Consider the following 16,637-nt stretch of genomic DNA (forward strand, 5'->3'; position numbering starts at 1 on the left):
GACCCTCTAGATCTTCAAGTGTGGCCCTCTGATGGAATCCAAACATGAAGTTTGGAACAAATTTGTTCTGTGAAGTTTGGATTCCATCATAGGGCCGCACTTGAGGGCTTAGAGGGCCTCATATAGCCTCAAGGTTGCAGATTCCCCACCCTTGTCCTAGAATTTTAAAGCTATCAAGGAACCTTAGAGATGATTTAGAACAACTTCTTCACTATACGGATGAGTAAATTGAGCATAAAAGGGTTAAGAGACTCACCCAAGGTCATACAACTTCCTCTCTCTCTCACTCTCTCTCTGCCTCAGTTTCCAATCTATAAAATGAAGGAGTTGTCCTTTGCAGAGAAGGGAAACTATGGACAGGTAGTAACTCATATATACCCTCAGACATGGTTGATAGGTTTCATTTTGTTTCCCTCTTTTTTATTCTTTGTAATAAGGGCTGGCTCTTTGGGGAGAAGAGGAAGGCAAAGATATATTCAGAGATGAAAGTGATAGAAAAACAAAAATAAAATAAAATAATAGGGTTGGACCAGAATGACCTCAAAGGTCCTTTCCAACTACAGAACCTATAAATTTCTAAAGTCCTTCTCAGCTCTAAACACTATGACCTTAAGAACCCACAGCTCTTGACTTCTCATTCAATGCCACTTATTACTCGGGCACACACTGCTGTAGGTGCAACTTTGAGCAAGCTGGGAATTTGCTGTGATAGGTAATCTGCAATTTTTTTACTCTGGGGAGTAACAGAAGGATATTGTAGGGGAATAAACAGTAGTAATTAACCTTTCGCCCCTGGAAACTACACCTAGTGTTCTGGCATTACAAAGATTAGCATGAACCGCTGAGGGGAGATTCTCCGATTGTTTCTAGATGTGACTATCATTATATTAAGGGAAGGGATGGGGAAAGAGAAAATCTAATCGTCTTTCTTGAGAATATTATCAACATTCTTCCCACAGTTTCTTATTTGGAGATGCAGCCCTGCAAAGAGCAATATTTCAAAAAGCAGAGCATTCTTTATATTCCTATATTCAGGGATTCTGAGAAACAAAAGAAAGGGGCAGTAAGAAGGAGAATTAAAGAAAAGGGTTGGGCAGGGGGCAGAGGCAGCCTTCCACCTATACTACAGTTGTGGTATTGAAAGAGTGTTGAATTAAAACCAAAAGATATGGGTTCTCATTCCAGATCTGGTTCTATATCCTTAAGCCAAATCCTCTGTCTGTGCCTCAGTTTACTTCCTCAGCTATAAAATGAGGGAGTTTAACTAGATCAGCAGTTCTCAAAGTCAGTAGTCTCTCAGGGACATACTTGCCCAATGTCACACAATTAATTGGTGACAAAACCAAGACCTGGGAATACTGAGACCCTTTCAGGAGGTCCACAAAATCAAAACTATTTCCATAATAGTAAGCTGTTCTAATTTCTAGGTGGTGCAGTAGACAGAGTACTGTCTGTAGAATTGGGAGGATCTGAGTTCAAATCTAGCTTCCGACACTTACTAGCTAAGTGACCCTGGGCACGTCACTTAACCCCAATCACCTCCAAAAAAAGGAAACAAAGTCAACAGGTAAGGAAACCCTTAAATCCAAGGTCATAGACCACAGCGTATGGACTTAATATGGTAAATATCAATACATATAACCTATATAAATAAAAGTTTTCTTGTGGGAGGGAAGGTTTCCTCAATAATTTTTAAGAGTGTTAAGGGGTCCTGAGACCAAAAACTTTAAGAACTGCTGAACTAGATTATCTCTAAGGTTCCTTCTGATCCTTTACATTCTATAATTCTATACACCAAATATTTTTTTAAAAACGTGATACTTTATTATCTCAGTCCTTACCAACTATATAGATGTTACTACTTTTAGCTTCTATTATAATAAGCCTAAACCTAACAGGCATCACCAAGTCTTTCTCCATAGATAGACCTCATCAGTCTGATATACTGTCAGTCTGATTTGGAGCCAACACATCATTCCTAACTGGCAAGAGTGACTTCTCTGAAGAATGTCTCCATAGAAGGGAATCATTCATTATTTTTCAATTTATCCTCAAGCCTAGAACTCACTGTCTGGGGTACAAAGTGGCTTAAGATAGATAACACTACCAAATTCATTTTCCTTATTTTGCAAATAGGCTCACTGAATCTATCAGCCCATAAAAGGTTTTTCAGTCTTGGAATCTTCATCAATCTACAGACTGCTCAGATCTTAGGCTACCTGGAAGCTCATGATTCCTCTATATCTGATGCTCACCACTGCTATTAAAGTTGTATTCTCAGTCTGTTTGCCTAAAGTGCCTCCCAGGGTCTATCCTGGCCCCTCTTACCTTCTCTCCCTCTATACTTTTTCACTTAGTGATCTCATCAGATCCCACAGATTCAACTATCATCTCTATGCAGATGACTCTCAGATTTATTTGTTCCGTCCTAACCTGTCTCAACTTCAGGGCTCAATTCGCTAAATGCCGGCCAGATATCTCAGAATGATCAGTCTTATAGACATTTTAAACTCAACATGTACAAAACTAAACTCATTATCTTTCTCCTTCAAATCTTCCCCTCTCCCTGATTTCCCTATTACTGTTTGAGATACAATCATCCTTCTAGTAGCCTTTGTTCATAATCTAAATGTTGTCCTCAACTCCCCACTCTCTGATCAAGTCCTGTTGATTTATATTTGTAGCATTTTTCACATACATACTCTCTTCTCCTCTGACATGACCATCACCACGGTGAAGTCCTCAGTACCTCCTACCTGGAACTTGCTGGTCAGTCTCCATGCCTCATGTCTGTCCCCATGCTAGTCTCTCCTACACTCAACTGTCAAACTGATCTTCCTAAAACATGTCTACATGTAGGTCTGTCTGTCTGTCTGTCTGTCTGTCTGTCTCTCTCTCTCTCTCTCTCTCTCCCCACAATGGTTCTCTATTGACTCTGGCATCAAATATAAAATCTTCTGTTAGACTTAGAAAGTCCTCCATAACTTTTCCTCATTGTACCTTTCCAGTGTTCCTACACCTTACAGCCCTTCACATATTCCACAACCCAGTGACACTACCCTCCTGGCTGTTCATCACTCAAGACACCTTATCTCCTGACTTCAGGCATTTACACTGCATGTCCCCCTTCCTCCCCATCTCCACCTCTTGACTTCCCCAACTTCCTTCAAGTCTCAAGCTAAAGTTTCATCTTCTGAAAGAAGCCTTTCCCAATCATTAGCTCCTCCTCTTCTGATGATTATCTCCAATTTATCATAACCATATCTTGTTTACATATAGTTGTTTGCATGGTGTCTCCCTGTTAGACTAAAAGCTCTTTGGGGGCAGCTAGGTGTTGCAGTGGATAGAGCACCAGTGCAGGAGTCAGGAGGACCTGAGTTCAAATCTCACTTCAGACACTTGACACTCACTAGCTATATGACCTTGGGCAAGTCACTTAACCCCAAGTGTCTCATCCTGGGTCATCTCTAGTCCTCCTGATGAATATCTGGTCACTGGATTCAGATGGCTCTGGAAGAGAAGTGAGGCTGGTGACCTACACAGCCCTCCCTCACTCAAAACAAAGTCAAGTGCAAGTCATATCATTTTTTCTCTGATGGCATGGTCTTCTTTGGCAATGAAGGATGAACACACAAAAGCTCTTTGAAGGCAGTGATAAGTTTTTGCCTTCCTTTGAATACAGACACCTAGCACAGTGTCTGCTTAATAAATACTAGTTGATTGACTTAGACTTTTCCATCTCACCAGAGACCTGGTACAAGATCCTCAACATCCTCAACATGCAATGCATATCTACACGCAAAGCTGCACTGGCATAGCTTTGTCAGAGGGAGATACGTGGAGCTGGCCCAGGTCTAACCAAAATGTCAACACAGGGTAAGGACAGGAAATCCACACAGCCATCATTAAAGGCCAAAGCGTTTGGAAGGCAAGTTGAATCAGCTAATCAGCTTTCTCTGTCTGTTCTTTGCTTCATAATCAGGTATTTACTTCCCATGTTGAATTTCCAATCTTGCATCCAATTTCCTTATTCTATTTTAATCTCTTGAGTTATGGCATTCCAAAGAAACCAGAGGACTGACCAAACCTGGTATTTTGGTTTAAATTTACTTGGACCTACCCCCTTTCCCTAGGAGAGTTTCTACAGCAAAGGAATGAGTTATGTCCCACTCTGGTGATATTCTCTAGTCCCTGTGATTCTTCCAGCATGTGTCCAAGTTGTATAAATAGTCATGGAATGGCATCCATTTCTCAGTTCAACAAGCTGCCTAACTTTTATCCTTCAAACAGTCCCCAAACTCCCTCTTGAAGCCTTCTTAAATTGATCAGCCAAGAGGTACTAACTATAACTGGCCAACCTAGGACTATCTACAGGTACCCCCACATAATATATACAAAATACACTTAATACATTATATATTATATTTATTTCAGCAGCACTACTATTTATCTAGTTAATATTTCAACTTTGCTGTCAATAGATCCCTGTAAAAGCAAGCTTAAATTTTTATTCAATTGCCACAGATTCTTAAATGCCTTGCTTACCTCAGCAACTATCTGGGTTTTTTCCTTGCTTCAGCAACAACAAGATGCCCCAATTTTAATACTCAGGAAAGTCTGCGCCCCCAAAAAGACATTCCATTACTCACTGTCCTTGGATAAAGTGCTTTTTCTTCCTCCATGTTGGATGTTGTGAAAAAAAAATTTAAACTCTCTACTCTTCTCAACCTAAGCAAGATCTTGCAAAGACTGTCTCCTGACTGGCAAGTAGTCTAATAAAAACTTTAAGTAATTTAACCTGCCAATCAGAGAATGATCTTTACTCAAAACATTCACCAAAATGTATTAATTAGTACTTGAAATTATTATTAATTATTAATAAATTATTGATTAGTACTTGTTATTATCATGTTAAATTTAATAAATACTTTTTTAAACTGTGTAATAGAAGTCCACTATTTAATGTAACTTCCTTTTTCTGTTCTTCATTATATTGAAATGTTCTTATTTATTAATGGCAAAATTTATAATAAAAAAAATTTTAAGAAGCTCTAGATCCTCCAGGGAATTATATTTAAGACATCAAGGAAAGCACTCTCCCATCAAAAACAAAGGCAGCAGGCCCAGATGTGAGCTAGCCCTCATGTGAGATGGAAAGAAGCCATGCCAGCAACTCATTTAAACAAAAAGGTGCCTAATTTCCTACTATCCCAATATCCGGCCTGTGATCTGTCCTTAGGTGTCTTTGTGTTAACCAGAAAAGTGGTAGTATTCATCTCATCATCAAGCTTTCCCTCCCTCTCACCCAACAGATGCCACTCAATACTTTCATCCATGTCCTGGTAGAAAAGGTATTCCTTGGCCATCAGGAGAAGTGTGAGTTTGTAAGTACCCCAGGCGTGGAACAGGAGCCCTGGGGGTTTGGAAGGACAAAAAGTCATGGTGCAAACATTACTGAGATGTTACAAGTCCCAGGGCTGAATCTTGTACCCAGTGCCCTTTTACTTTGGGTTCTGTGCTATTCAGGCTGGCAGCTCCCCACATATGTTGCCCTGGTCTCATTCAGAGAAGGCTAAACTACCAATTCACTCATCTTCCATAAGAAGTCTAGCACTACATTTTTTTTCTTTCCAGACCTTTGTCTCCATTCCTTTCTTCTCATCTTTCTTCAAAACTAGAACCTTTTTCCTCTCCATCTCATTTTTTTCTTATTTCCTATCTTTTTGATAGAAAAGAACCATAATTTTCAAGGAGTCATCATTGGATCAAAGAAGTAACTTCACAAACCAATGAAAGGCTCATTCCTCAGGATCCTCAGGATCCAAAGGATCATTGGTGATCAAAGAAGGTATCCTTAGAGGAGAAACAAAGTGAAGAGACCAACAAAAGATGACTTTTTCAAGGAGTTTAGCCAAGAAGAGGAGATGAGATATGGGATGACTAAGTAGGGAGAGTAGGAGGATCAACTGAGGGTTTTTTAAATGATGGGAAAGACCTAGGCATAGTTGCAGGCAGCAAGAAAGTAATTAGTAGATGGGGAGAGACTGTAGATTAGAGAGTAGGAATGGTAGTGGAGAATCTGCTGGAGAAGATGGGATTAGAGAGATTAGTCTTGGCAAAGAGAAAGGCCACCTCTTCATCACAGTCAAAGGTGGAGGAGATAATAGGGGATGACGTCAGAGGGATGTGAGATGAAAAGAGGAGAAGGTGATCTCAAAAGATGATGATTCTTCAGGGATGGAAATTCCTTAGATGAGAGATTGAGTAGAAATGGTGCTATGGGAAACTTCAAAAGAGGTTTGGAACAGTTGCTGTGATAAGTACGGTGGGATAAAGAACTGATTAAGAAGTAGGATTAACTTGCTTCAGTAAGAGTCCTGATAAAATTAGATTACATAAATTTGTAGCTTAATTTGATGAACAAATATTCAACTGGTGGGAGTGCACAAAGAAGGAAGAACCAGACAGTCTGTCATCAATCTGATGAGTACTCCCAATCAACTTGAAAAGTTCAAAGGGTATAAATAGACATTTGTTTGGAGGCATCTTAAAGGGACCCCCTCCTCCCCCTGCCATGAAATGTGACAATGCCCCAAAGTCTCTTGCTAAGAAAACACAAGGACTGAGGTTCAGAAAGAGAAACTCTTGTCAGAGGAGCTTGTTCTTTCTGTTGTCTATAAAAGGGAGCAGACATACTAACTTGCTCTCACTTTTGAGGACTCACTCGTTGCCTTTTCCTTTACTCCTTCTTCCATAGTAAAGCAACAAGGGAAGGAGAAATAATCTCTCACCTCCCTCAGAAGCAGTCAATGACTATGGGGACAGGTCACTTAATTGAGCCTCAGTTTTCTCATCTACCAGTAAAGTATTGTCCCTTTCATATAGAACAGTTTGGTTACCCCTGAAAGGGGGCTGGAGAGAGTACTTCCATCTGTAGAAAAAGAATTAAATCAACTAACAAATGACACAATGTTTATCTCTCCCATAGGTGAACAGTTTGGAGCCTGAAAGGGCTAAAGAAAGAATTTTGATTTAACTTTTAAAAACTGCTAAAGTAGTAATAACAGCTTTACTGTACACAAACTCAGTTTTCAGATAGGCTGTGGGCAGTCTGATGGCAAAAAGGTCAGAAAATAAACTGTGGCATAAACACAAAGGTTCAAATCGTTGTAATGAATGTAAAGCGATGCCTCTTTTGTATGTGAACAGTTTAATGGTCTAAAGGGACAGAAAAAATTTTCTTCATTGAAAACTAATTAAGATTCATGTATGAAGAAATGCAATTTGTTGGGGGCTCAGATTTTAAGGTGAACCTCTTTGAAGACTATGAAATGTCTGGACCTAGAGGGCATTGTGGTCCCTCAGCTTACTGTATGGAAGTTTCAGGGCTTAGGGTAAAACTCCCAAAAATGAAAAGTGAAAATGAAATGTGGTATGGTGGACGTAGCACAAGACCTGCAGTCCTGAAGGTCTGGGTTTGACTCCATACTTTTACTAAGCAAGTCTCTTACCTTCTCTAAGGCTCAGTTTCCTTGTTTCTAAAATAGAGATGACAGTAATAACACTTATTTCACAGGATTATTGTGAAGATCAAACAAGAAAATGTAAAGTTTAGTGGTGCCACATAAATGTTGGCTATTTGTTGCTAGCGTCATTCCCTTCCCAGTCTCTAACTATGCGTCTAAATATCTTTTAACTAAAATAACATATCTAATTAAGACGCCAATATCCAATATGCTACGAAAGACCTTGAGGCATAAAATACTGTTTACCAGTCACACTAAACCACAGAGCAGAGGAAAATGTGGGAGATGGGTTTGCTCTGCTGAGAACAGAGAAGCTTCCTGCAGCCTAGGTAGTACTTTATCTTGAAACCCAAGGAATCCTCTATATAGTACAGAGGTACCCACTTACCATATTTCAGCTAGAGTTTCCTTTTCTTTCCTTTTCCCCATCCCCCACTCTTCTTGACTGACATCAATGCTGGCTCTGACATGATTTAAAAATAGATATTAAGACAAGGAAGTTTAATTTTTCATGCTTTGGAGGGGAAGCTTACACAGTGCTATCATTCCCCCAGTTAGTTTATCCTAGGGATCTCAAAAAATTTGCAGCATTCCTCATCCCATCTAAATTGGGCCATGGATAATCCATTCCAGATAAGACCCTGCCCTAAAAAGCTTCCAGGGAAGAAGAATCCCCAACCATTAGTTAACCATTCCAGAGCTTCAAAATATGGATAATCAGCATGTACAACCTCTCATCTAAATCTGTCTTGCTGCCAACTTTAGCCTGTATCCTTTTGTTCTGTCCTCATATATGTGAAAATGAAGAACGAATATGGATAAGGAGAGAGGGTACTTTTTCCCCATAACCACCTTTTTGTGATTTGAAAACAGTCATTAAGAGTTGTATTTTGTCTCTCTCTTCACTTTTCAATTCTTGGAGAAGAGATGGGTATTCAGCATATCTTTTGCAGCCCCACAGCAAGACACTCAATAACACTAAAGATATTCATCCAGCACATACAGAAGCTAGCACCAGGCTCTGAAAAGAGGTAGGCGAAAAGACAAAAGTACCAGTACCAGCCCCTGATGATTCATTTGGGGAGACAACGGATACACATTCTCAATTCGTCAGAAAACATTTACTAAACCAGTTCATAAACAAGAGCAAATGAATAACAGGGGAAAGAGAAGGAGAGCAGGCCAAGAAGATAGAGAGGACTAAACCCAGTTAGGTGAGGTTAATCAAGCTACAGGGATAGATAGGTGGCAAAGTAGACAGAGCACCTAATGTGAAGTCAAAAAGACCTGAGTTCAAATGTGATTTCAGACATTTACTAGCTGTGTGACCTGGGCAAGTCACTTAACCCTGTTTACCTTGTCTTAATATCTATTTTTAAATCACATCAGATCCAGCATTGATGTCAGTCAAGAAGGGTGGGGGATGGAGGAAAAGAAAGAAAAGGAAATTCTAGCTGAAATACAATAAGTACTACCCCTCCAGTATCTTCGTCAAGAAAACTCCAAATGGGGTCATGAAGACTCAGACACAACCGAAATGACTTAGCAACAAAAATCAAACTACAAATGCCACCACCACCCACACATCAGCCCTATATCAAAATTTTCCCAGCTGGACAGGCACCCTGAATTGTGCTTCCTTGGCTAATTGGCCTTTATTAAGGGAAAGATCCAGGAGGAATAGACTTTCCAATAAGGCCACAATGTCACTGTGCTGCCAACCATAGCTTAAAGTGATGGGACAGCTCCTGGTTAGAATACATAGTCAATGTTATTCCGAGTGGCAATTATGCTATCTCCACCCTCCTCCACTCACTAATCGATCTGCATTGGATTTTGGGTAGGAGCAGTTGGGCTGAGATCTCAATTTGCCACTCCTTAAACCCTGACAAGAAGTCCCAGGAGTTCAAATAAAGGCCCCTCTAGATTCAATCCCCGCCCCCAACACAGGAATAATTAAGTACCTTAAGCTTGCTCTCAAGACTGTAGCCTCAAACTCAATTACTCTCAGCTGGGGGAGCTGAGCCAGATGGTCCTCAGGGTAGATTCAGAGACCCGTTTGATCCTAAGGAAAGAGCTAGAGCACTTACCGTTACTGGGAGAAGTCCTTTGGATGGGTTTGATAAGCACTGAGCTCCAGGAGCCAGGATTGTACCTCAACTACACTATAACAACCTAGAGAGTGATGTGAGTATATGGGGCAGGGGGTGAGAACTAGGAAGGAGAACTAGCTGAACTTCAAATACTCAGTTCCCTTCCATCTATATTGGTCACAAGGGCTCTGTCCCTAAACTTGGCTGGTATTTTCCCATTTGTTCAGGGAGTTGGTCCTGGGGGGGAACAGCACTAAGACGATGGAGTAGCCTGCACATTCCAGGAGGAAAAGGAGAAAAAAGAGAAACAATGATAATTGATCATCTGGATACACCCCTGATTCTTCGCTACCCTACAAAAGACCAAAAACCATAAATCCCAAAACATGGAAACCACATCCTTACAAATGAAGGTTGCACTGAGGAGTACATTACTCTCTTTGCTGGAAATCCCAGAAGAATCAGCAACATAAATAAAGCATTTAGGGTTGAGGAACCTGCAGCCTCAAGGCCACATGTGGCCCTCTAGGTCCTCAAGTGCAGCCCTTTGACTGAATCCAAACTTCACAGAACTATCCCAGATTTAGACCAACCCCCCTCATGGCACAGATAAGGAAAGAGGCTTAGAGAGAAAAAAACCTGCTCAGTGCTACAGTTAGCAATACAGCCCAAGCTCAAGTTTAATGATCTTTTCACTACACCAGGTCCCTCCTTCCCTCCTTATTATTACTCTACAGACTCTTCTCTTACACTTTCTCACTCCATAACCCTGAATGCAATAAAATGGAGCTTGCACTCCCTGCTCTGAGCCACAAGTGCACCAGACTCGTCCACGCCCATCCTCTGCTTCAGATGCCTGTCTCTCCTCCCCTCTCAGTCTGCTCTTTCTTCTCTTCCCAAACCATGAGTCCTTTCGACTCAGAGTACTCTTCCTTTTCCTGGACCCCCACCAAACCTCTCAGTGCCTATTATTATTCCAAGCACCCCTGACATGAGGAAGTTATCCTTAATGTCATCAGAAGTGGCCCACTTTCCCATGAATAACATCCTATTCCTTTATGTATCTCCCTATAGCACTTGAGGTCCAAAATTTACACAAAAAGAACTTATCTTTAATACTTTGTGTTTAAGGGCTATACGGTGCTTTATATGCTCTCAAAAAATACTTAGTTTCAAAAATGTGTTGTATAGGACCTATATTACATATGGAAATAAATTCTTAGTAACCATTCAAGAGAATTAAAGACACCTGAAATCTGACTTGGAAGGAATCTGTTGTGATTTTTTTTAATTTTCATGCCTCCAGGCCAAACCAGGTCGGAGAGAAGTGGGGTTGGGAGAAGTGGGGAATCTCTATTTAAGCACCATGAAGGAAGGACTCTTGCCTGATTTAGCCTTCCTTAATGAGAAGTACTATGTGGTATATTTCTTCGGCAGCCCTGCGATTGATTTTTATCTCATGGGTAGTCCCTTCTACTGGCACAAATAGCAACCCCTCAATACCTCCTTATCTTATGTAATTCTTGACTCTGTCTTTCCATAAATGCTTCATGGATAATCTACAGAACATATAGATGGCCTTCCTCTCACTCTTTTAATATCCTGAGGATACCAATGTGCCATTCACTTTATCTGTTCTGCCACTTTAACAGTAGTTCATAGAATAATAGTTGCCTTTTCCTCCTTCTGACAAAAGGAACTTGGGAACACAGGTGATAAACATGATGAAGATCCTTACATCTGGCCTGTCCATTAAGGTACTTAATATTCTAAATGAAGTTATATATCCAAACCAATCCCCAAGGAGCATCTGGAATAATGGGTTGGAGTCAGGAGAGTTATCATTTAAGGATTCCAATCCTGCTTAGCTGCCGGTGCCACCACCTCAAAAATTACCTTGTTTATTTTTTTATATTTCTACATGTATATGTTATATCCCTTAATAGTATGTAAACTCCTTGAGGGTAGGGACTTTCATTTTGGTCTCTATTCCCAGGGTCCAGAACAGTGACTGACACCAAGTTGGTGCTTAATAATTGTTTGCTGTTTGATTGCTTGATTACTAGATTGGTTAATCTCCACAAATCATGAAAATCTCTCTGAGCAGCCATTTCTTCATCTGTAAAATGGTGATAATAATATCTTAACTATCAACCTCATGAGATCATTACAAGGAGAAATAAGTAAAGCATGTTGTAAACCAAAAAGTTCTATATAAATATCCAGTTATGATCATTATTTTCCTGGGGAAATGGAAAACCATGAAAGACCATACCAAACACAGCCAGCAGGTGGGGGAGGAGTTACCCAGTGAACAACACAAGCCAGATGTAAAGAGAGATCAGATAAGAATCCACAAGAGAGTTTTCTCAAAGTGACTGCCAGAAGCAATCACAATGCCTACTCCTCTGCCCATATGCACAAAATGGAAGGGTGGAGGGATCTGGTACACTGGCAAAATAAAGACAGAGCAATGTTCTTTAAAAAAAAACCTGAACACATGAGAAAAGTATCAACCAATGAGTGACTTATTCAGATCCTGTCAAAGGAGATTGGAAAGAACTAGCCCACAAGGGGGCTGCAAAGCTACCAGAAGTTCCCCATTTTGCTCTAGTTGCCTCCTTGATAAAATGCTAGCAAGACCCAAATGATGTCTAAGTTCCTTTCCAGCTCTTATGTTCAATGAATTCTACAAATTTATGATATTCCAAAACAAAAAAACCAACTTTCTTCTGTGAAGAAAAATCACTGTCCCAATTCCCATGAAATTTGAACCTTTAGACTGTATTAAGAAACATTATCCAGAACAAGAAACACTCTACCACAGCCAAACCATATCTGGGGTAATGTGGTCCGTCCTGGGTGCCATGTTTCATAAAAGATACGAATGAACTGGAAATCATTTAGAGGAGGGTGACTCATGACCAAGCCATAAGAAAATCCACTGAAGGAACCAGGGATGGTTAGCCTGAAGAATAAAAGATGAGGATTATGGTAGCTATTTTCAAGTATTTGAAGGGCTGGTCATGTAGAAGCATTTCAACTTGTTCTGTTTTGGCCCCATGAGGCACAAGTAACAGGTAGAAATTGCAGAGAAGTAGAGTTTGTCTTCATATAAGGAAAAAGTAGAATGGGTTATCTCAAGACATAGGGAATTCATCCATACTGAAAAGTCTTCAAGTACAGTCTCAGTGAACACTCAATGCAGATCTCACAGAGAGGGATTCTCGCTCAAATATCAGCTGGACTATGTAGTATCTGAAGTCCTTTCTAATGCTGAAATTCTGTGACTCAGTGGCACAGGGCCAGGAACAGCCTAAGCCACCAGAAATATTCTGAGGAAGACCCACACAAATGATACTGAACTAATTTCTGTCTACATAGTAGAAAGCAAACCGATGTTCTTTGCAGAAATGGTGCCCTACAGATTGAAATAAAAACTTAGAGGTGCCCACTGGCTCCAATCATAGTCTCTCACAGAGATTCCCTTTTGTTACATGGAACCTGAAGTTAATGGAGACAGCAGCATAAATTGTCAAGAGTTGGAATGGGCTTTGAGGATTATTTAATCAAACTGCTTCATTTTGTATTTGAGGAAACTTAAGGCCCAGAAAGTCTGGGCAAATGATTTGCCTGATTTCACCCAGTTCTGTTCATGATGGAAATGGATGAGAATCTAGGTCTCCTGCCTAGCAGTTCAATGCTCTTCTCATTATAGGGCATGGGTATAAGCTTCTCCCCACCCCTCACACTGCCTTCTTAATCCTCCATCCTCCTCAACCCTCTCACATAAGTTATTTCAGTTAAAGTGGGTCAGTTCAACACAGATACTGACTGCCAAAGCACAGCCATCCCCTTCTAACTTAGCTCTGCCCCGTGACCATGAACTCAGCAGTAACTTTCTCCTGTCCCCAGTGATCATCCTGGACCCTGGGCAGCTGATATCCTCTAGCAGACGGGAGGAGACACACCCACCTTGGAGCAGTATCATACATTTGCGCTAACCTCCACTGGGTTGGGGGGAAGGGGTGAGAACTTTGATGAAAGAGAACAGGAGAGATCAAGGTGAGAGATGAGTAAGACATGAATGTAGGAAAGTTTTCATATATGCCTCTGGGATTTTTTTTCTCTTTAAATACATCTCCATTCAGAACCACATGAGCACTACAGAGTGATTCCAGATATTCCCACCCCACTCTGGCACCCTTGGTTAAAAATTACTTCTTTCCATGGACACTGCTCAAGCTGCCCATACACCACTGCAGTCCCTGGGATTCTTTCTCTCGCTCTGCCAGGTCCTGAGACTCAATGAGAGGAGCTTCCCGCCAGCTGGCTCCACCACCCGAATCCATTCCAAACCCTCAAAAGCAGAACCACACAATCACAGCACCCCCTCCCTCCCACACTCACACACCTTCCACTATTCTCCCTCCTCTGCAATACAAACTCAACACAGGGCATGCATCGGGGCCAGAAAGACCCACTGACTCAATAATCTAGTGGCACCATTTCAATTCAAATCAACAAATATTTCATTGGATTTATCTGGAATTTGCATTTCTAGCTCTCTCCTCCCTAGCCTCCCAAAATGCTATCAAAAATAAGCTCTGAAAGCATGACCCACCCCTCACACGTTCAGGAAAAACCAACTTGCTCATCTTTTCAGGCGTCAATGTTCAATTATGTTCACTAGTTTATAAAAATATCCCAGTAAAAGGAGCAGATGATATGTCTCCCTTTTTCCTTCTTTGCTTCAGAGGCCCCACTCAAGTCCCAGTAAGTATCTTCCCTGGCCACCCACCAGGAAACACGCCTAAGTATATCTCCCCCCCGCTTTTTAAAAGAAGACAGAAAACTTCAAGAGCCAATAAAAAAAGATTCCATCTCTCCTAGAAGTCAAGTAGAGCTAGACCTGAGTAAAATAAGTCTCCATTCAAGTACTCACTAGGAGGAAGGAGGGAAGAAAGGGGAGGGCGATAGAAATGATTAAAAAAAAAACTTACCATCATTGTTCAGAGAAAGAAGAAAGGAGCCATGCAGCAGAGGAAAGGAGAGGGGGGCTGAGAGAGGAGGGCAATAGGGGCAGGTACTCACCCAAAACACCAAATTGAACAGAAACATCATGTATTTCAAACAGCAGAGGCAGCCTCTGGCCATGTTGCACTTCTTAAATTCTAGAAGGAAAACAAAGGAGAGGTCCAGGTAAAACACCACGTACTTGCTGCCCTTTGGGGCATTGTATTTGTCGGTTTTCACTCCGGCCTCGGCGTGGCTCTGGCCCCGAGTTCGGGAGCCCGCGGTACCATAGAAGGCGCCTGCGGTGAAGCCGCGGCCCAAGGGGCGGCCCGAGGAAGAGGGCTTGGCAAAGTCCGAGTCCTTGCTGTCCAAAGATGGACTCCGGTGGATCGAAGAATCCTCGCTACTCGACTTCTCCATGCTCGCGTTGTCCCCGGGGGGCCGCAGGGGCTGGGGGCATCTCTCCCGGAGTGGAACGCGGTAGGGGCGCTGACCTCCGCCGGCTGGGGGGCTGCGGGAGAGGAGGGGGCAGGCTGCAGCCTGGGGGCTCCCCCGCGAGCCCCCTCTCTTCTCCCTCTCTAGAGCAGCAGTCTCTGCATTGCCGCTGGCTCGCTGATCTGCCTTTCCAGCAGGACGGCCGCTTCACCACGGGCCGGCCCGCGTCCGTGGGGGCTGCAGCTCGAGCCTACCTGCGTCCCGCAGCCCCGACACACTCATGCCTTCCCCGAGTGTCGGGGAGCAATCAGTTCTGCAGAACTTAGCTTCTTTGCTTTCTTTCTTTCAATCTTCTTTCTCCTTCCAAAGCGGTCAGTTCTCTCTCCCCTCCCGCCCGGAGGTCCACGCGTGCCGGAGGGGCTTCTCTGGGCCCCCCGCCCCGCCACGGAACGCGACCACTTTTTTCTGGTTTCTCGCCTCCCCCCTGTCGTTACTTTGCGGTAAGAGCTCTTCAGCCTGTGGCCCTGGCTCTCCCTGGCTGTCCCTGGCTCTCGCGGCCGGCCAGCGTGCTGCTGCTGGGGCTGTGAGCTCAGCAGCAGCTGCAACCTCTGGGTATTCCCTTAGAAATCCCTGACCTATCAAGTCATAAATCGACCCCCACCCCCCCCACCCCACCCCCACCATCCCGGGTCCCTGCGGTCCCACCCCCTGCTCTGCATCTGGCCAATCGGCATTGGCCTGTCCCGAGGTGGGAGGGGGTGCCTCTCCCCCAAATGACACAATACCTTTAATAGGATTAGCTTCTGCTCTTTGCCTATACAAGTGCACAGCCGAAAAAAATCTCTCTTAAATGTCAAGGGCTCTTTAGCTGTTGATGAACTAGAACTGTCTGTAGGATCCCTGTCTCTACAAACATCAGAAAGGGCTGGAAGGAGTAAGGGTGAGCTCCAGACAGCTCAAGGGAAGAGTGGGGGGCAGAAAGGGTATAGAGGAGGGAATCCTAAGGATGCAGTCAACCTCTGCCATGGCTTTGCTGCACCTGCGAGTCTTGGAGAAGGCCTCACAGTTACATCTACAAGTCTGATGTATGCCCGCACACAACACTCTTGAGTCTGAGAGGTGACTGCCAAAGAAGCTCGAGATTTGGGTACAAAAGAGATGCCTGAGGAATCCGGTCTTAAGAACCCATCTGCACACATACACTTTGACACATGGTCCAACCCCCTCAAGACCCTGGGCATGCTTGGTCTGGAGGGGAAAACCGATTTCTAAGATGGCTATCAGCAACTTCACAAATCTCACTGATAAGGAAGGGTTCATTTCCATGCCCAGATAACCCACTAGGCTACCTGTTAAAGATATTAGAAATCAATATCCCTCATAACAGGAATTCCCTAAAGTCCCATGGGTGAATAGCCCGAAAAAAATGTGTAAGAAACAGACAAACTCTTAGAAATTTGAGCTTGAGTCCTGGTTCTGACATTTCTAGCTGAACTGACTGTGGGAAAGTCATTTAACTTTGCTGAGACTCAATTTAGTTAATTGCTTCTTTTAAAAATGGGATAAG

The 16,637-nt window shown here is 42.6% G+C and overlaps 1 protein-coding gene across 1 annotated transcript in view; it reads right to left on the reverse strand.

Moving 5' to 3' along the window:
- TSPAN9 (tetraspanin 9) overlaps positions 1-15,271 on the reverse strand; it is a 109,679-nt gene extending 94,408 nt beyond the window's left edge. Inside the window, exon 1 of the mRNA XM_072654019.1 lies at positions 14,714-15,271. Within this exon, the coding sequence (XP_072510120.1) occupies positions 14,714-15,055 (342 nt within the window). The 5' untranslated portion in view covers positions 15,056-15,271. The remainder of the gene's footprint in view (positions 1-14,713) is intronic.
- Positions 15,272-16,637: the final 1,366 nt, after the last annotated feature.

Source organism: Notamacropus eugenii, chromosome 3, assembly GCF_028372415.1.
Source record: "Notamacropus eugenii isolate mMacEug1 chromosome 3, mMacEug1.pri_v2, whole genome shotgun sequence".
Lineage (NCBI taxonomy): Eukaryota > Metazoa > Chordata > Mammalia > Diprotodontia > Macropodidae > Notamacropus > Notamacropus eugenii.